Source organism: Folsomia candida, unplaced genomic scaffold (assembly GCF_002217175.1).
Source record: "Folsomia candida strain VU population unplaced genomic scaffold, ASM221717v1 Fcan01_Sc009, whole genome shotgun sequence".
In the NCBI taxonomy this organism is placed as follows: Eukaryota; Metazoa; Arthropoda; class Collembola; order Entomobryomorpha; family Isotomidae; genus Folsomia; species Folsomia candida.
Window position 1 is genome coordinate 51,689 of NW_019091201.1, and position 21,293 is coordinate 72,981.

At 38.4% G+C, this 21,293-nt stretch overlaps 2 protein-coding genes across 12 annotated transcripts in view; one reads left to right on the top strand and one right to left on the bottom strand.

The window, feature by feature from the left end:
* Positions 1-2,115: 2,115 nt before the first annotated feature.
* LOC110854038 overlaps positions 2,116-21,293 on the bottom strand; it is a 29,798-nt gene continuing 10,620 nt past the window's right edge. For 4 of the 8 annotated variants that reach the window (XM_035855152.1, XM_022102856.2, XM_035855151.1 and 1 more), the window contains 18 exons: positions 14,776-17,188; positions 12,167-12,953; positions 9,445-12,010; positions 8,486-9,362; positions 6,756-7,591; positions 6,605-6,682; positions 6,385-6,420; positions 5,778-6,286; positions 5,063-5,706; positions 4,723-4,985; positions 4,521-4,642; positions 4,340-4,426; positions 4,173-4,261; positions 3,980-4,082; positions 3,749-3,910; positions 3,624-3,676; positions 3,439-3,549; positions 2,116-2,799 (listed from right to left, as the gene is read on the bottom strand). In XM_035855152.1, the coding sequence (XP_035711045.1) occupies positions 2,547-2,799; positions 3,439-3,549; positions 3,624-3,676; positions 3,749-3,910; positions 3,980-4,082; positions 4,173-4,261; positions 4,340-4,426; positions 4,521-4,642; positions 4,723-4,985; positions 5,063-5,706; positions 5,778-6,286; positions 6,385-6,420; positions 6,605-6,682; positions 6,756-7,591; positions 8,486-9,362; positions 9,445-12,010; positions 12,167-12,953; positions 14,776-17,188 (9,989 nt within the window). In that variant the 3' untranslated portion in view covers positions 2,116-2,546. Of the gene's footprint in view, positions 2,800-3,140; positions 3,308-3,438; positions 3,550-3,623; positions 3,677-3,748; positions 3,911-3,979; positions 4,083-4,172; positions 4,262-4,339; positions 4,427-4,520; positions 4,643-4,722; positions 4,986-5,062; positions 5,707-5,777; positions 6,287-6,384; positions 6,421-6,604; positions 6,683-6,755; positions 7,592-8,485; positions 9,363-9,444; positions 12,011-12,166; positions 12,954-14,775; positions 17,189-21,293 lie in introns of all 8 variants that reach the window. The other 4 variants (XR_004835617.1, XR_002548323.2, XR_004835616.1 and 1 more) reach the window with 4 other exon arrangements.
* Positions 12,788-14,770, top strand: LOC110854419 (zinc finger protein 62). 4 transcript variants are annotated; one of them, XM_035855155.1, is made up of 8 exons: positions 12,788-12,894; positions 12,985-13,062; positions 13,169-13,256; positions 13,318-13,481; positions 13,575-13,950; positions 14,019-14,311; positions 14,381-14,483; positions 14,546-14,770. In XM_035855155.1, the coding sequence occupies exons 3-8, from the start codon at positions 13,242-13,244 to the stop codon at positions 14,669-14,671; spliced, it is 1,077 nt and encodes a 358-aa protein (XP_035711048.1). In that variant the 5' UTR covers positions 12,788-12,894; positions 12,985-13,062; positions 13,169-13,241; the 3' UTR covers positions 14,672-14,770. The 4 variants fall into 4 exon arrangements, with proteins under 4 accessions (XP_035711048.1, XP_035711047.1, XP_035711049.1 ...); XM_035855154.1 differs by having other exon boundaries at positions 12,985-13,256; XM_035855156.1 differs by lacking the exon at positions 12,985-13,062 and having other exon boundaries at positions 12,795-12,894.

Sequence of the window (21,293 nt, forward strand, 5' to 3'; positions counted from 1 at the left end):
AGCTTCGCTTTCTCTTACGGAGAAAGCTAGAAACATTCATAGATAGAAGTCGTCCTTTCACGCAATGGATTAGATTCATTTCATTAGGAATTCGAGTGGATTGCATTGCACATCACCGTTCCGACATGATTAGTATGCACCCTTTTGCCCATTTTGGTTTTACACGAGCTTTTTCTAAATTCAAAACGACTACTTTAAACCAAATGAGTCTGACTGAATTCGCTAAAACGCCAACCAACGACCAAGAGCCTCAAGCACCTAACCACCCACCCACCCACACTATGCTTGTATGTACCTACTAGTTGTTGGTGCATGGGTAATGATGGGGATATGGGGGGAGGGCAATTGTCATTTAGCTTATACTTTGGGGCGGTTTTCCTCCGTACCGCTGCCTGCGGTCACTTGTGGTTTTTGGAATAAGTTACCATCAGGGAGTTTCCGTACATTACTATTTCAAATGTTCATGTTCATGAATGTCTAAGTTAACTGGGTCCATGGGCAAGTCTTGGAAGAACTTAACGACTTTTGAGCTCCACACACAACAGCTAACGTCTGTTGCTGCCAAGTGAAAGCTACTTTTTGGAGGATGTGATACCCGATGGATGGATTCTTTCTCTAAAAGCCAACAAGATATCAGGAAGAGAGAGAGAGAGAGGGTGAGCTGGTTATCTCCTTGATTGCCTCCTCTTCTGCATATAGCAGGGTAAAAAACAATACTTTCCACCACACATTACAAGACATTACATTACCATATAGCGTTTTTGGGAAATTCGAACCTTGCAATTGAGCTGAACATACATGTCTCCTCTCTCCGTCCAAACTGGATAGATACTGTTGAATCATGAATGAGAGAGCTGACTGAGCATTTTGTTCTTCTTGTTCTCGTAGTTTGTGTTGGAACGGAAAAAGTTTGAGATTGGAAACTATTCATAATTAATCAACTAATTTATCCTCATTCAAGTTACTTTTGTTTACTTGAAATATTCCATGCGATGAGAAGAATGAGACTCAAGTTGGTACGAGTATAATCGCTGCTAGATACATATTTAACAGAAGAGTGGTTTGTTTTTAGGGGAAGAATTTTGTCAGTTTTTGGCTAAATATGTAAGTAAGTTCTGCCACTACTCCAATATTATCCTTACTTTGTCTGCTAAATATTCATAAACACGAACAAAGGCCAACCAAACACAACAGAGTAACAGCTAGACAGGACCACGTTAAACTGTTGTTTAGTATGAATTATCATATTTTGAATGAAACTCTGTGGTATCATTTTCCACCAATTTTGGAAAATTCGAGTAGCAAAGTTGGTACATATGGATGTAATGTAAGCTTTCTGTTTTCGACAAAAATGCGAGTAAACAAGTCGCATATTTTTGTGTGGAGAAATTCGATGCGTCGTAGAATCCTTGTTTAAGAGAAAGAAATAGCCATCACCATTGACTTGATGCATGCCGAGGAAGAAAATCCTCCCAGAAGTTTATTTCTCGTAACCTAACCTCTAAAAAGTCGGCGTTTTGTGGAGAAACTGGTTTCATGAACTGTCATTGTGGCTTCAAGATCTTTTAAATTTTGCTTCTTTTCTGATTTTCTCCACTCTTCCACCCTTTTCTCCTAGAATTAAAAGTTGCTTTTCCGAGCTCGAGTTATCTTTCTTCGTAGCGAAATTCTACTGGTGTCTTTCTTGTGGAAGACAGAAAGTGACGGTGATGTGATTTTAAGTGGAAGTGTAAAGGGTTCTTTCTCTCGAGCTCTTGTTCTGCTGTGTGGGTTTTGGTACTTTTGGTCTAGCTGGTTGACATTGACTTGTGGTACGACTCCTAGTATCAGCTCAGAAAGAAAAGAGGAAAAAAGAAGTTAGATTGGTTGGTTAGGGCTTAAATGTTTGCTTGTGGTGGGTGGGTGGTGTAGCTAAGCTTTTACAATAATTAATTGGCAACTAAGTACCACCACTCCAGACATGTCGGAAAAAAGCTTGGTAGATTTTCATCTCAATTTATTTTGCATTATGGTATGACTCTGTTGCTAATTTGAAATAGATGTGTGGATGATAGGATTTTGAAACTTGGTTTGTGCACATCTCAAGTGTAAATCAATGCAATCCGAGTCTGTCTCTTATTGTTTTGCAAGTAATGCGCAATTTATTTAATCCGAAAATTAATATAGTTGAGCAATAAAAAAAGTACTAAAAATACAAATACTGATGAACACTAAATTATACCTAACACGCAAATTAATAATTAAACTGTCTTAATTAAATCCTATAAATAGAGTAATACAATGTTGCTTAAATTACATGTTGCTATTGCTATCATTTTTTTAAAAGTTACGGTAGCACATATTTCAATAATTGATTGTATCAAACAAACGTTAAAATCCTTGCATGCAATAAAATCATTGTTAATAAAGTTTCATATTGAAACCATGCATCGCCTCGTAGTAATGATAATGTACCAAAGGTAATACGTAGTTATTTGTAAATGACTTACGATAATATCAAACGAATATAAAAATATCAACGTTAATTGTTGATAATCATCAGTAAATTAGTTAAGTCTCAGAATGCCTTCCACCCAAAACGAATGACGAGATAGCATTGATGACCACAAAGGGTGGTCGTACTCCATGCGAATATTTCCTAATAAGTCGTTATTTGATAAAAGGTCGTGGTTCCACAGAGTAATTTCTAGACCATCGTCCCCAGCATCGTCAAAGGTAAGGGTCTGATTCCACACGGGATTGTAACTGCGGCGACATATCGATGTTTTGTGTTTTCTCGACTTGTCCGATAGTAGTGAACTGTAGTGAAATAAATAGGACGTAGAATTAATTAGTATTGTCATAGTGGACGTTTTTAAAAGCTACACAAACCAAACAAGTACAAATTGTAAGACAACAAGTTAGCATACGTTAATTAACTCTAGCATTATGAAAGCATATTTAGATATATTGAAGAGTCAGTCACAGATAGATATTATGATGAGCATCACATGATAATAATAAACCCTGTTACATGAGTGAGTTTACATGAGTCTACACATAGGGAGCACGATTAAGAAATTAGACGCATTTTAGAAACCCGGATTAAAATTTTTAAATCCAAAGAGAAACTGAACGACAATTTTTTGGTGAACACTTACCCACAACCTGACTGAACTAAATGGATGCTCTGGCCCAAACATTTTGTGTTGGGACCAGAGGAAGCGAATGTCTAAAGAAGAGAAGGATGGAAAACAATAGAATTTTGGTCAGAACTTATGTACAAGTTGTGTTGGGAATTGCATGCAAGAAGGGCCTACATTCGGATCTGTTGTAAAAGAGGAGGTGAAGTTTCAATAATATGTGAGACAGTGATTGGAAGAAGTGTAATAAAAAATAAATAAATGTTGTAACCTCAAAAATCTGCACACAATAAAATCTGAAAGAAAATATCCTTACCATTTGATCAGGGAAGATGGGCTTCCTCCATTTTTTACAGGAGTAAGATTCACCAACGTCGCTTCTTTCACCAGTACTGACAATTTGCCAGTACTATCAGTCTTAGGTTGCCTGTAAAGTAGTTATAATTATTAGTCTCAACCTAATCAGAGGGAAACCAAGAGAAGATATTTTGTTATACATACCACTTGAGAGCTATCACCACATCCCCACGTGACATGTCTTCAGTTTGACCAGACTTTAAGAAATAGGTTGAACAGTTATTGTTAGAATTTTTATACTACTAAAATAGCCGATGTTGAAAAAATACCATTTCTTGAAGATCCCATGGCTGTGGATTTGGATCATCGAAAACTCGATCCTTCAACTCGACTAGGACCTCTCCAAGGAATATATTCTTGCCAAACATATCGCTGTGCCACACGCTTAACCAAAGGGTTCGGTTTTGTAAATCCGATAAAGTCAATGGGAACTATGTATGACACAAAAAAAATTCTAACTCCATACTAATTCAATTCTTGAATGCATAAATTGGGACTACCTTCAATATTTCTTCAAATATAGGATTTAGAGTATTCTTCTTAACTTTTGTTTTCCTTTTGCCTCCTTTTGATCGGTCAGGTAACAAGTAAGCTTTGACATAGCTGCAGAAGTGGAAACAAAAAAGTGTTGGAATCATCAACATATTAAATAACATAGTACATAAAAGAATACTACACATTTGTCAGACTTACGGATCACTACGGTTTCGTTTGGCATCAACTGCAGCCAATTCACGGCACTTTGATACACGAACCTCCAAACATGCGAGTTTATAGTTGTACTGCAGAGAAACAGACAGATGCAGAAACTTTGTATTAGTAAAAGTTTAATATAAATAAATAATAAAATATGTACTCACCTGCAGCCCAAACTCCACTTGACCTTTGACTGGGATGTGGGGTTTTGTGGCATCATGAAATATACTTCCAACGGAGTCGCTTCGGGCCTGCAAACATGACACGTAATAATGTTAAAAAACTCTTTACTATAGAGCAAAATGAAAACATTGTAAGGACAAAAAGAGGAACATAATTTGTTACCTTCAGTCCAGGATCTTGAGTGAGTATAGGAGTTGATTGACTTAGGATCGAATTGGGTTTTACTCCCTCGTCTTCACTCCTCTTACTTTTAATTGGGTTAAATCCGGGAGGTCGATATCGGGCTAATATGTATCAATATAATTTTGAATTATTTCATTGTTTTCATAAATTTTCGATAAAGCAACTCTCTGACTACTCCTACCTGATTTTATTGGACCTGTTGGAGTAACAGGCGAGTCGACCTCGTCCACTTTTCCTCCTGGCATAACTAGACTATAAGCTCTAGAAATGGAAAGATTGTTCGTTTGATTCAGTCGAGGTAATGAATTTGAATTTGAATTGCAGAGATTTGTCATTCTTGGGAGAGATGAAGTCGACTCTTCTTCATCCTTGTGTTCCTCTACTTGCCCCAAATGATGTAATGAATTAGCGAGGTGATGAAGTGACGAAGATCTTAGTATGGACCTGCAATTTTTGTAAGTAAAACGTTACGAATTAATAAAGTTCGATAAAATAATGATTATTTTATTATTGTCCCAAACCTGTCTTGTGGAAAATCTGAACTTGAAATAGAATCAGTTGATCCAACACTTTGTCGCTTTGCAGCCAATGCACTCTCGAAGCTTCCCTTCCAACTAAAACGATCTTCATTCAAATCAGAACTGACACTTTGAGCACATTTTAACGTCACATTGTCATCATTATTGTCGTCGTCTTGCATATTCTCATCTTTCATCCAGACTTGCAATCTGTTTCCTATGTGGTTCATTACTTTTGCCAACAGTTCAGGACTTTGCTTCGGAGAAATGTGAGCTGAATTTGACTCCATTGTAGTTTGCAGAGTGTGTAACAGTTCCGGGTCTTCTAGATCAATTTCACCAAAATCACTGTTATCGTCAGCATTACTGCTAGATTCCTTTACAACTTTAATGAACTTGTAAACGTCGTCCACATCACTTTCCTCAGAACTAAAATATTCTACGATATTTTTCAGATTTTCCGTTTTCATGAGACGAATCAGTTCGCCTTCTAAATACGCAAGTTGTTTATCTTTATCTTGATAATTAACAGGGGCTCCGCTTATTGTCCCTCCAGAGCTTTTACTTGGTTCTGCTTTCGCTTTCACTAGATTACGAATTAATTGTCTCAACTTTGACATCATGATGTTGACTTCTTCATCCGAACTCTGTAAGAGGCACAAGTTATAAGCATGCAATACGGAACAAAATAATTTGAATTTGATAATAGTAATCCTACCCATTGAAAACTATTGCTTCTATTGACTTTAACCACAGGACGATCCTTTTCTCGATCACCACCACTTTCACAACCACTTGGAGATGATTTTTTAGATGCTGGAGGAGATGTTGGGGATGTTGAGGAAGAGTCTTCTTTAGAAGATGAAGTACTATTAGAAAACGACTTTTCCAACGGATTTTTGATCACTCGACTAGTATTATTGCTGTTACTACTACTAGATTCTCCATGAAGGAGGGAAGGTCGACAAGCACTGTTGGAAGAGGAAGCACTCAAAGGATTTTCTGAAATTTTCGAGGACCCACTAACGACGGGAGCAACCCCACAAGACTCGAGTAGATTACTGTCACTTCCACTCTTCTTGCTACCTTTCCGTGCTGTTTTCTTAATTGTATCAAAGCCATCTTGTCCAAAACCAAAATCTTCTTCTTCATCAGAAACTTTATCACCAAATTCATCCTCGAAATCTGCAGACCGCCTGTGATGTTTCAGAACTTTCTTCCGGTTTTCTGAAACAACATCAGGGTAACATATTTATTACATTCGACCATATAAGTAATATGCATCACAAATGGCGAGGTTAAATTAAATTATAAACCAACCATACCTAAGACGCTGTTGTCCGACTCTGACTCAGACCCGACTGCAAGAAAATAATAAACATCAACTTATTTATAAACCATCCATGCATGACATTGTTCGTATAAAAGACTTGACAGGATTTCATGTAATTGCATGATTCGTTCGTTGATTGATTTCAAAATGTGGGATTAAGTATTATTGTTTAAAAAAGAATTACAATAGTTGGAGATGATGATAATCCTTACCTGAATCAGAATCCGCAGTTTGATTGATAGAGCTAATCGGATTCATCATTGATTGAGGAAGTCCCAAATTGTAAAAATCTTAAAGCATAAATTAATCGCAAATTATTAAATTAAATTCACATAAATTATTTAATTGCATTATATAATTTACATTTTTCTAATCTCGACGATGCCAATTCTGCCGGATCCATTTCGACAGAAGCCCGTTGCTTCCGTCCATTATTATTGTCACCAACCAGAGATGCTTGGTCATGGTCGTGGTCATCTTGCATTGAGAAACTCGATTCACTGAATTCTGTGTCTGAGAATTCAGAATCTTCATTTGTACAGCTCTGTCGACCCCCTTCCTGTGAGCCATTGTCACCAATGTTAATACCAAAGTTAAAGTATTTCTCTAGCTCGTTGTCATTTCGTTGAGGTTGAGTCTTTAATCTTCGTTGTTGTTTTTGATTGCCGTGCTTTTGTGGTGAATTAAAGTTACCACTTTCGGCCTCTGACCATTCCTCACAAGACTCTTCAACTATTGTATGCAAAGTGAGATCCAAAGGAGGGGGTTGAGCTTTACGACACATTTGTATTGTGTCGGTGTCATCATCTTCTTCAAAAATTATTTCCTCGACCCAGCTATCTTCATCCGATGTGACATCAAATTGCTCAACCATGGGGGTTGGAGAATCATTTTCAGGTTCTGTTGTCGTTGTGGAATCATCTCTGTCGGCATCGGCTCCGTCAGGGGATGACCGGCTGGTGGACTCGGTGATTCGACTTAAAGCGTTTTGACTGATTTCCGATTTACTGAAAACCTTGCTATTATTTCCGGAGGAAGAACCTTTCGAAGGATTTTCCATAATGACGACTTCACCAAGTCGTAGAGATTTCTTTGGTTCAAGTTTCTTTTTTATAATATTCTTTTCTGGTACTTCAGCTACTACGACTTTGTCATCATCGGGATGGATGGTAGGAACTTCTTGCTCTTGACCTTCGGGGCTGAAAACGAAAAATACGCTACTTTAGCAAGTGGTGGGGAAAAAATTCAGTGGATCAGAGATTAGTCACTTGTAACGTTGTGCATCACAACTTGTGCTCGACCATGTACATTACTAACAAGAGTACTGTCTATATACGACGTCGTATATAGACACCATACTGAAGGGACCCTATCGGGTCCCTCCCAGATGAAAATTTTTCCAGCTTTCCAAAAAGCTTAAAATCTGAAACGAGATATGGAAAAGTTCTTTTATTGAGTATGTTAAAAACTGATGATACAAATTTACAGAATTAGTTACAACTTGCAAAAATGAATTTAGCAAACAATTTTGAAGAATACGTTAAATAGACTGGCATTGGTCATGTTATCTTTTTTTCATGAAAAATTGTGAATTTCAATCTTTGAAAATTTTGGCCCATTGTGTTGAAGCAAGGAAAAATTGGGGTTTGAAAAAACTTTTTGTAATGCTTAAAAGAAGTTTAACATTTAAATTTTGTTGAAATTTCAAAAAATGGCGAAATTCAAATTTAGAAAATTTTGCAGAATTTCGCAATTTGAAAAAATGGCAAATGCCTTAATCGTTTTTTTACAGATTGGTGATCAGCATGAAATCATAGACAGGTGTATAATTTATAAACTTCATTTCATCATTCTGAAGGCTGTTATCTATGTTACAAACATTTGAAAAATGGCACGTTTTGGAGTAGCTCTCCTCAAATATTTCGCGACAACGTGATTTTGCACCGTATGTTCTATGAGAAAGTTTAAGTTACACTAAATTATCTATCAAATATGACTATCCGAAAGGAAATCGAGATGGGACACTACTTAAGGTTCCCCTGTAAGGAGTAGGCATTATTAATAATAATATATTATTTGCATTGGACTTTTACCTCTCCCTTCTGGGATGAAATGTGGTAGATTTGTTGTTGACATTGTTGTTGCTGGTGGGGACGGCTCGTGGACAACTCTTGGCATTTTTGGATCTGTCGATTTCTTCGTCTAAATTGCACTTGACCATGTCCTCCTCCAATTCTTCAGGCATTTGAACAAGAGGTTCTTGCTGAGATGTTGAGTGGAGGTCGTTGTCAAACTGTTTTATGACGTTGTCTGACGATCTTGTTAACGATTTTTTCCTAGAATTTTCACTACTGACACTCTGCCTTCTTTTGGTTATTGCTATCAAAGTATTGCGATCACTAGTATCACTATTACTACTGCTATTACCAATATTATCTATTGACTTGACATTTTTTCTCTCCGCTTTATCTTCCTTATCTATTATTCCGTTATCGTGCAATGCCTCATTGTTTGAATTTGCATAAATTTTGGCACCGCTAACACCACTATCACTAATAGCTGCTGATGTGGCTTTGACACACTTTGTTGTCGTTTCACGAAATGTTGATTCATCTGTCGTCACACCACTTCCGATATCCTCCTCGTTGTTATCCAATAAATCAATGCTGGATATGTGTATTTCCGGATCACAGTTATAAAACATCCCACCACCACCTGCTGATGATGAGGGTGATAATAGTGGAAGGGATTCACTCGAAGAAGATCCATTTCTGGACGCCGACTTGTTATCAACGCCACGGAAAATCACAGTGTTCTTTGTACTCTCCGAATTCCAATCTGACCCATCGCCATCATCTTCAATGGACGAAGATACACTTTTCTTTGGTGTTGATGATTCACTACTGCCACTACTCCCATTGTCCGTTACTAGCCTAATGTCTGCCTCTTCATAATTGCCCACCTTGCCTGCTGATTGCAAATTAGTCTCATTAGCATTGTTTATATAACAAAAATGTTTATGTACATATTATCATTGTCTCGCGAAACTTACCCGTAGCATGCCTATTCCCGTCATAGTGGTTGTCCTCTTCATCGTGGCTATGTTGTTGTTCCCGTTGTTTCGCCAGTTGGGACATTCCAGACGAATAAACGTCATTCTTTTCTTTCCAAAGTGATTCATTGTTGACCTTTTTGAGTGTTGCTCTCCTATGGTTAAGAAAAGCTGAAGCCGCCTGCGAATTAACAATCCCGACATCCCCACTTATCTCAACTGTGGTCACATTTTGATGTGGCTTCCGGTTTCGACCACCTTGACGAGGGATGGATGGAATTTGGGGTGACGAAGGTCGAAAATATTCCTCTCCTTCACTCCCACCCGCACGGTTATTATTTACTAGCACGCTCGACTTGAATTTCTGAAGGGGGGCATCATCATTGGCGACAGATCCTTGTGGGAGTGAAGACATTGGCGAGATGTCGAAATCTTGTGATGTTGCTGCCCCTGGGAAAAACTCACTTTGCGAAAATTTGAAATTTTGGTTCTTTCCACTTTTAGCACTACCAGTAAAAGAAGATAGTAACGAAGCTGGAGAAAGCAACAGGTTGTTGTTTTTATTGTGCTGCTGCTGCCCTTCAAAGTTTTCTAGCTGCCTTTCTTCCTTCTCTTGAGGCTGCGCATTTTCAGAGTGAAATTGAGACAAGGATTGAAATTGGGGCTGAATGGGATAATTGAGACTACTTTCACCACCGAATAAATAAGAAGATGAGGAATTTTTATCGGTATTATTATTATTACTCCGGATTATTCCTCCCTGCAGATGATTTCTTGCAATCTCGTTGTGGTGATTGTGATTGTAAAAATTGTGTTGAATTGTTGAAGTCTTAGCCGTAGGCAGTAGTGGTGGTGGGTCAGTCAACCTCGACAACGTCGGATTACTACCATTTCTTACTAACGGGGTAGTAGTAGTTGAAATGCTTGGTAAAGAAGAATGATCAACCCCTTTACTCTTTGTTGATGAAATCCCATAATGAAATTCACTTGCACTAACATCATCATCATCAGCATAATATTTTGTAGGAGGTTCTTGATTACGAAGTAGGTTGCAACCAGTATCCTGTCCATTGTTTCCCAACACCACCACCTGCCTTGAAGAAGTCAACCCTTTCTTACTTTTGCGATCCCCGTAATGCGAAGAAGAAGACAAAGAATAATTTGTATGAGGGGAGTTGGTGGTGGTGGTGATGTCTTTTGGCAGAGATTTTGCACTACTTGTTGCTCTTACTATACTACTGCCGACAAGAGTTTCTCTGTAATTGGTATTCTGATTATTATTTTGATTAGAGGAGACGATTTGATTATGATTTTGTAGGTTTGTTTTTGGCTGCTGGTATGCATGACTTGTCATCCTTGCCTTTGTTTTGTTGGAATTATCAGGAGATGAATCCATTTGTGAATAGAATATGAAATCTTCGCCGGCATCTTCATCATCCTCGAATGATTTAAAGATTTGATCACTTTCATCTCCTGCTTCACCGATTTCGCCAAGAGCTTCTTCTTCTTCCCCATCAATGCTTTCGCATTCTTCAGAAGCGTGGAAAAACTCGTATGATTCCTGAACGTTGGAGAGATATGAGGATGCTGAGGAGGATGTCGAACTGGGGGTCAGTTGGTCAACGGAAAGGCTGGAGACTTTTGTCAAGTCTTCGGAGTCATCGTCGGCGAATGGTTGTTCCATTTTGGGGTCCAATTTTGCGCTATTTTTCTTAAGAAATGAACGTTTTGGTTTTTGCGGAGTTTTATTTAAAGGTCTCTGTTCCGTGGGAAAGGAATTCTTCAAAATGCCTGCTTTAGTGAATGACTCGCTCCTCGCCACACCAACAGAGGCACCAGAATCCCGTACAACTGCATTACTATTTGATCGTGTTATTGAATGGTCGGCAGCAGTAGAATTGTTAAAGTAATCATTTTTATCTGACGGAGATAATGCAATAATCGGATTCAGGGTTATCTCTTGTATAACACTGGCAGCATGATTTTGATGATGTTGCTGCTTCTGCTGTTGGGTAAGAAGCTGGGTTGGTGATGGAGAGATGTAGGTGATGGAATCTCTCGTCTCAATTGACCTCAGACCTCTACTATTCAGATTGGCCTTGTGACCCTTTTTGCTATTTTTGTTAGCTTTACTTTTCACTTTGGCAATTGCTCTGGCCACAAATCCACCACCACCTCCACTGTTATTATTATGGGGCGATTTCTTGTTTGATTTTGTAAGTGTTTTATTATCAGAAACTCCACTATTCGTAGATGAGTAAACACCTTTTGTTGCTCGGCTGGAGGATGATGCGTAATGATCAGAATCGAACTGAGAGGAAATGGGGACACTCCCGATAATATTATTGCTATTAGTGGTTGGTTCTATATCATCACCAGACGTGCCCAGGTGTGCTCGGAGCTTATTAAAATTATTATTCACCGGAGAAGGATTTGCAGCGTTATTAGTATTCGTTCTGCTGCTCCCCTTATTATGCTTACGCTCGTTCTCCTCAGTCATTTCGATAATATGCTGTTCGAACCTTACAGCTTTGGGGAGAACATTATTGCCCGTTGTTGGTAATGCCTGCAATTTTCCATTTATAATTTCATTAGCCATGCTTCCATCATAGTCATCATCACCACCCATTGTTCTTCCATGGTTAATTGACGTGTTGTTAAAATTATGGTGGAAATCAGGGTGAGTAGTGTTAATAAAATCATGATGGCTATTATTACTAACCTCTGTTCCATCCAATTCAATTTCGACGTCGGCAGCATCACGTTGTTTCTGATGATTACTATTTTTACGACGTGTTCTCGGCGTCGCAATTGGTGCTGGAGATGATAAGTCTCCAGACAATTTGTCAACCACTTGTTGTTGTTGACCCGATAATTCGGACGACCCAGACTTTTGGTTATAGTTGGTTGTCATCTTCATTTTAGATTTGGTTAACTCGCTAGCACTGCCAGTATTACTGTTGCTAATTTGAATGTCTGCTGATGATGCAGATTTATTCGTCCCTGACAATTTGCTCGATTTGGTGTTTGGATTGGTCAAACTGTTGCTGTGATTTGCAAACTGAGATTGATTTTCAAGGATAAACTTATTTGCATTAGATTGAGACTGAGCAGAATGAGACGATGGAGACACAGTTTCTCCTCCTCGAGTAGAAGATTTGAGGTCTCGACTTGCTCTTGGCTCATTTGGCAGAAAATGAGAGTTGTTGTTTTTGTTCGTGATGAGGGGATAATTTGTCCCAGTTCCATTAGCACGATGTTTCTGCTCCGGATTTATTTTTGGAACATTACTACTACTACTAGCATGTACATCTGGGTTACTCGTCAGTTTCGCTTTCCTTCTCAATCGAGGGGATGCCACGGGTGGGTCGGATATCATGAATGGATCTGCTACTTCGACATCTTGTTCGAACTTGGTGTCAAAGATGGAAGTCTTTTGAACTCTGCTTGGTCTGACCCTGTCCAAACTTTTGGTCTTTTGAAAGTAGATATCTCTCTCGCGGGATAATCTGGATTTGAGAATTCGTATTTATTGTTTAGGTTACATATTGCTTAAAGTCTCATAACAAACGGAATGAGAAACTTTGAATGCATAGAGTGAGAAAACCCGCAACAAAGGTTTCATTCCCTCGTTCCCTTCATTTACTGAGCGATTAGTTAACTTGGTTCTTGCATCAATTTAAATTTTGACAACATGATAAGTGACACAGAATTATTACGACAGTGTCCTAAAGAGGGAGTGGATCTGTATTTTTGGAAGGATGAAGACAATGACATTCAAATGAATGTAATGACACATGAAGACACCAAAAGTAAGTTCTATGCCATATTAATTAAATTCTGACATAAATGACAATTGATTTTATTACTCAGGGGATCAAACAAATTTCCTTCAGTCTACTGACCGACAAGTACGGCGACATGAGGGACATGACGGTAAACTTGGGAGGTGGGGATGAATGTTTGGTACGGAAAACCGAATCGACTATTTGTCACTTTGAAAGTGACCCCTTCAACCTAGACGGATGCAAAATAAAGTAAGTTACAAGTGGGCCTACCTGTTGTATATTGAACAAATATTTAAAACATTGAGAACTTTGGAATTACATTTAACAATAAAAAATTCATAGGGAACTTGAAGAACAATGGGGGTGGAAAGTCGACCCTAAGTTGTCCTACTCTTTCCGCATTTACACAAACGATGCATGGGTCGCTGACCAATTAAAATCCTACATCCGGAGAAAATTCGGAGTTGTGTGCGCCAAAGCTCCATACAGTTCAGAAGTAGTTTTGGCTAAACACGCTTCAAAACTCGATGATCATTTAAGACAATTTCTCCCTCGTCTTCCTCAGATACGGGAGGATTATTTTAACAACCCACCTCCTCCTCCTCCAGACAAACTGCAAAATCCAAGACATACACCACCATCAAATGAAAAACGCCGATGCGAGTTGTGTTCTGAAACTCTAATTGGTATTGGGGATAGTCATTCTAATCACATGAAGGTATGCATTCTTTTCCTTTCACATCTAAGCAATATAAGTTTTATTTCATATGCTATTTATTTGTTTAGAACTGCCACTACACTGGACCGAATGCATTTCCTTGCGATTTATGTCCCTGCACTTTTCAAACAACAGCAAGTCGAAAAATACATCGGGGGTTGTTCCACCAAGGTGCAGAACCACAAAAAAGGAATACGTTCGGTATTGTCGACATTAGTGACGAAAATGCTGCTAAATGCGATGTCCATTTGGATCTTATTCCCTCGGAGAAAGGGTCAAAAGCGGCCAAGTATAGGTGCATGTGGAGAGGACAAGGAGGTGAAGAATGTGGAACAACTTTGGCAGGATTGACTATTTCTCGGTAATTCACTGTTTCTGTATTTTGTGAGAAACAATATTTTGATAAGATGGATCTTATTATGTTTTTTAGCGACCACATCTGCTCCCATTTAGGACTTAAACCTTACAAATGCCCTGCGTCTGGGTGCAATTTTGTGTCTTCTAGCTTCAGCCGTGCTGTCCGTCATTTCAGAGTATGTACTTCACTTTATATTAGAATTCCTAGATCATCTATTAAATAGTCTTTATATGTTAGAATTCACATGAAGGAAGAGAGTCTGAGGAGGAAGAGGTGAATGAACAAGATGAAGAACCCCCAGAAAAAAAGACGAAGCCTTCTGCCAAACCACAACAAACCAAGGGGACAAGACAGAGTTATTAAATAATCAACATATTAATTGTACTTGTTAAACGATAAAAGAAGTTGAAGATGAATGAAATAAAATCTTCCTCGAAAGTTAAGGGTTATTTGTTTGTGATACTTACTCGATATCTCTTTCAATTTCCTGTTCCACGTTGCTGATTCTTGTTTTCTCTTTGGAGAAAGCATCATCAACCGGGGGGACCGGTTCCCGTTGGTGTTGTTCATTGAGAAAAAATGACTTTTGTTGTCTATGCTTCCTAACGTACGGATGTGGAAGAGTAGCACTCCAGCCGATGGGTGGAGTTGGACCGATACCAAAATCATCACGACCACGACTACCTCCACCAGCCCCACTACCACCCACCGTCGAATCCGATTGTTTCATAAAGACAATTGGGTCGACAGTAGTAGTGCTGGTTGATGGATGATAGCCATCATTGTTGCTATTATTATAGTGCTGCTGCCTATTCAATTGAACTTCACTTCGGGCTCGAGCCCGACTGGTTGCTCCAATGGGTTGGAAATATTGTTGATCCAGATTGTCGTCCCAACTTTTAACAAAATCATCATGCGAGGACGAGTTGATCAACGTGGTGCTCGTGTGGCGTACCCTGCTGCATTTTGGCTCTGGTTCAAAACTCTTGTCTTCTTGTGCTGACTCCTGCTGCGATTTGAGATTATTATGCTTCTGCTTTTGCACTCGGGGGAAAGTAGAGCACTGCCGAAGATAATTATCAAAGGTTTGAATTTGTTCACGCTGGAAATTCTGAAAGTCAGTCATCTGTGACTGGACGAAGTCACTACTTTTCTTTGAAGTTGGGATAAAGCATTTCTCATTAGGAGTGGGACGCCCACCACTGGAATTACCAGGCTCAATTTTGTACGGACTACTTGTCCAAACTGGATTTTGAAGATTTTGACTCGGACTTCTGAGAAAGTTTTCCATCACGGCGGCCGTAGTTTTGTCGTCCAAGAGGGAACTGAGAAGTGGAGGGGCTTGATTTGCGGATGTCAGAGTTGTTGACACTGATTTTCCATTCGTCCTAATTAGAGGCAAAGTAGCACTATCATACCCGTGGAGGCGGGTCACACCAGCAGAATTAGGACCAGAATTGGGACTTGATCTCAAGTTGACCACGCTTAAAAATTGGGCTCCAGTGCGGTCTCGTTCTTCTGGATCGTATGTAATAATAGTAGAGGGATGATGATGATGTTTATTTGCTGAAGAGATCTCACGGTGAGACTGAGACCTTACAATTCTCCTCCCACTATTCTTCTCAATTGGAAATTTGCTCCCATTATTTCCACCCGTGGACTGAAAATCCTTCCCCGATGCGGACGACATGGATCGAGTTATCTCAATTTTAGACACATTTCTTCCTCTCCGATCTTCAACAGAAGTGGGAGAAGAATTAGACGAGTTTTGTGAAATGCTATTAGTCTGTCTTTGTCTAGAAGGAGAAAACTTTGCGTCTTCTCTTTCAATTCTAATTACCCGTTCACGAGGAAGGCTGTGGAATTTTGTGGCAGAGTTATTAATATTAAACTCTTCCTCTTTGGAGGAGTTTATACGAATGTTGTTGTTGCTAGTATTGGAAGTGGTAGCATTATTTGAGCCGTGTTGATTTTTCGCTTTCATGTTAGAGCTATTGTTCTCTCCAGTTAAAGAAGAAGTAGAGGTTACGCTATTGGCATTGGCACTAATGTTATTGGCTCTGGGCACGACATTCTCCTTCATAACAACCACGTATGTTCGCAAGGGTGAGAATAACTTCTTACCGTCGTAAGAATTTAAGCTACATGATCTCTTTGCGTTGCATTTACGCTCCGGTTTCACTGGAGTGGATGTCGATGGATGAGAATTTGTGGAGAATAGGTTGTTGTTCGTGGTCCTGATATTACTTGCCGTATTGGTTGTCGAAGTACTGGCCTCTTTCCGAGTATCGCTCATCGGACTCATATTCACCGGTGTTACGGAGGCGAATTTATAAAAATTTGTACTATTCGCATCCGGTCTGAATCTTCGTGACGAGGAACCAGCCGTAGTAATTTGACTGTTTTCTTCCTGGTCATATTTAGAATTGTCATTTAGCTCCGTGTCAGATAACGAGTTGTAGTTGCTGTAGCTGTAATTTTTCGAGTAGTCGCAGTCATAAGTGTCACCCAAACTCCGCTCGCAACTTGATCTGTTTGAATGTGACGTTCGCAAATTCAGCTTCAACAGTCGATCCATATCGGATTCTAATTTGTTTCGAATAGAGTTGCGTCTTTGAAGAATGCTTGCAGATCCTCCTCCTCCGCTTGAAGAAGTTAAAAGAGAGCGAAATCTTGTGGGGTGGTTCCTTTGGTGGTGATGATGATGACCTGACGTTCTTGGTGACCCCGATAAAGGAGACGACGAGTCGATATCGTAGTCATAATAATCCCAGAAAAAAGAGTCTTCAATAAAATTTATAGAAGCTGAGGGCGAAGGTGGAGTCGCGGGGACTTGGTACGGATGCAGAGTTGATTGGAAGGAGCGGTGGCGTTTTATATCTGCAAAATTTAAAAAAACATTTAGAAAATTATTAATATTTTTTAAAAAATATGCAAAACTACTTTCTATCCTCCTCCTCCTGACACTGAAATGCTCAATAGCTCACCAGCAAGTGAATGAGTCAAGTATTTTTAAAAGATTTAAATTTAAACTGATCCCACCAAGTTAAGTTGTTCTATCCATCTTTGAATTTTGGACGTAATCATACGCCTTCGCCTCGAGATGATTTGCATACAAATAGTAAACTCGTATTTAGCTTGACAACAATTTTAACCCTTTCGCCTTCATTGGAAGAGGAGGACGGTTTAAAGTTCAATGCTAAAAGCTACACCTAATGCGTAATAAATACTTTTCATCAAATTTGATGAAAAAGTATCTGCCTCCTCCCTGCCTATGCCATATTGGGTTTGGGCTAAGCCGAGGTTCAAATTGCATACATACGGACTCCTATTCTACGTCAGAGTCCCCTAAACCGCATATTTACATAAGTACGTATCTTCTTTTTAAGAACATTTCACTTAACAAATCCTCCTCATTTTATGTGCAATCGCATTTCAGATGGAACAACAACTTATTAATGGCATTTTCTAGAGGTTACATAGGTTCTTCCTCGAAATGGAAACGCCGTGTCACAACACGTGTTTATTTTAAGAGCTTTGTGACAGTAATGAGTCGTAATGTGGTGTATTTAATCACCTCGTATATTTGCTTAAGCATTAATAAAAACAAACTGAGGGACGCCATTGGTATGTTTTTTTAATTGTATTATGCCATTTTTCATATCCATTTGGACGTTGGCATTTATTTATTTATTATATTATTTATGATGAAGGTGTGTTAATGTCAAATCGAATGAATATTTAATAAGAAGAAATATTAAGGTGCTGAATGAGTAATGCACCGAACTGCTTACATGATGAATTTTAAACCATGGTGGAAGTAGAGTCATATTTACTAGCTGCTCAAGTCGGCGTTGTACTCACAACTTGTTTATTACTTGGCCAAACTTATGCATGCCAATAAACTTATGCATTTATGGAAGTAATTTGAATTTAAGATCTTGTTTTGACTTTAATTAATGTTTTTGGTTCTATTATTATTCCTCGTATCGTGAACTTGGCTATGTCTGCCGATATAGTCCGACAATAACAACGCATTTTAATACGCACTAAAACATTGCACTTAAACTTTACACGTCACTCACCGACCGACCGAATTGTTCAAAAATAGTTATATGTAAATACTTCACACTAAATATTATCAAACTTGCTCTGGATCCTCCACTCGCAGAACTAAACTAACTTTGCAGTTCAATTGTTTCATCTGCACGCATTGTCCTTAAAAAACATCAAACTATGTTTGGTTTCCTTAAATCCTTACTACTTTAGCGTGACCTTAAAGCTTAACCTTTACGCTACCCTAAATAAATACATATGATCGTTTCCCTTTTCACTTTACTAGAAACTGAAAAGGATTAAATGGAAACAAATTCTCATTACTCACACATCGTCATCATGTCCACGTCTTAAATAAATGAATAAGCTTTTGTAATGCCCAAAAATATAAACTGGCCCAAGGACCAGCAGAGAACAGAATATGTAGTAAATAGAAACCTAACAAGCAAACAATCCTTGCACCCATCTCAAATCTTATCGAATTTACGACAAGTGAAATAAAAATCCAAACAGATACATAATTGTGCAGTATTCCATTTCATTTCATTCCACACACTCGCTGGTCGAATATAAATGAGTCAAAAAATAATCAACCCACCACGAACGACAATGACCATTAAAAACGGCGATATCAAAGTGTTCATGTTTCTAACCATCGCACTAAAACAATACACATACAAATTGTCAACTCTTATTTACTAGTATGCACCACAACGAAGACAAGAGTGTGCCTTTTTCTTGGATTGACTTTATGCAAATATTTTGGCACACACATCTCACACTTTTGTTTGACACGTACGTGACTAGACGGTCAGTCAGTTATTTCGGCAAATCTTTGCAACAGAAGCAGTCGTCGAGGCAGTCGAGGCCTATCAACTGTCCACCTAATTATCAATAAACGTTTTGCAAATCATCACAAAAATAAATATTATGGGCTGATAATTGATGCAACGAGTTAAAAGATAATAAACAGGTCATTTAATTTCAACTCGTCGTAAATAATAATAAATTGAATTTGACCCACCCCACACACTAAAATTCGGAGGGAGGAAATGTTATCCTGTCACCATTATCTGTCAGTCAGCCGTAAGGTCTTGTAGTACAATGTCCTTATTTAACCAACGAAATGTCAAGATACACCAAACAAATTGGAGAATCTGGTAGGAGTTGTATATTTTGTGTCCCATGCGGGGGGTGACCCTTCTGTGGACCTCGCATCTTCTGCTGACAGACAATACAAGAAATACAGCACGTCGCAGGATGACTAGCTTGTGGAGGATTCTATAGCTAAATATCATGAACTTGAATGAGTAACATGTGAAAATTTGAATATACAATTGTGATATTGGCAAAGATAAGAAATTACATACGACATCAATTTTATGTCGTGTCACCAATCTGTCGAATTATGTTCATTTCGACTGGATAAAATAAATTCATAGAATAAATCCCATGCTTTTAAAATCGAATAAAATATTTGAATGGGAGAGGTTCGTCCGATCAATTACTCCATCTTTCAGCTGACATGCCACGGCTAGTTGTCACTGATGAAGATAAGATTTTAAAATGTGATAGAGGCAACTTTATTGCAAGTGAGTGTGTAACTGTATCTGAATATAAAATAGAAACAGATACTCGTCCTGTCAGTCGGTAGCTTGCGGCGAGACTTGCATATTTAGTATTTCTTGCAGATGTGCAGTTTCAAAATGATAGATTTTCTATACTTCCAAAATTTGAAATCTATCTGGCCCTCTGGGGGTTCCTAGTTTCCGTCGTGGTCGTAACGTACGGACATAAGTGAACATACTTTATTTCTGCAGAGGACGTTAAGAAGCAAGTTAATAACCTGTCATTGCATACATAGTCGTACAACGATGGCCCCACTTAATAAAGGTTATTCAATTTTGCATAATTACTAACATCATTGAACATTCAGGAGGCGGAGTGTGGGCGGAGGCGATAAGATCACGCCCGTGGACAACAATATACTAATTTTTTATTGTTAAATTTTTACTACTACTTTTTCTACTACTGCCACACTATTAAGGGTCGAATAGTCGAATCCTCTTTTCAGAATATATGAATTTACATGTCTTCCACATTTTTTAGAGTGATTGACTGATTTATGTTTTCAGAATGGATTATAAAAAGTCATTATCGTACAACATAATTTTTAGGTATTTTGGCCCTCAATCAATATGTCACAGAGAGAGACGACTTCGTCGTCGTCATCGTCGCAGACTTCATAATCTAATGCGGTTCAAGGTTATGTGTGTAATGTTTATTTTGTACGTATGTGATAATGCTGGTTATTAAAGATACACAATGCATAACCTTATGAAATGTAAATATTTTGCCAATCTTAATCTGCTAGCGCACGATTTCTTCACTAAATGAGATTTCACGAGAAATATGGACTAAATCTGTGTACGTATGTCTCACTAATCTCTCAATACAGTGAATAATTGCCATCGGTATTGTTCAGAACAAAGTAGCAATAAATCAACAACTTGCCAATTATCGAATAAAATGGTTGTGGCAAATTAAAAAAATATAGAAAATTGTTGCAAGATGACCAACCACCATTTTTTAAAAGGTATGACATTTATCTACGGCTCCAATTAAAGAATTCTGCTCGACTAATCAACGTCGGATGTACTGATTACTGATTATTCTAGCTTGGCGTGACTTTAGCATGCCGCCCAATAAAATTAACCACAAGATGTTGTGCAACCACGTATTTGTGCACTTTGCCATTACAAAACTAGAGTATTGTTCCTTAATCAATTGAAATTATTAGATTAGCAATTTAACATGTAGCAAATAAACAGAACAATGTATTCAGTAATGTCCAACCTATTAAGCTTAATCTATGTACATACAAAATACAATCATGGGCAGAAAAAAATATAATCATTTAAACTAAACC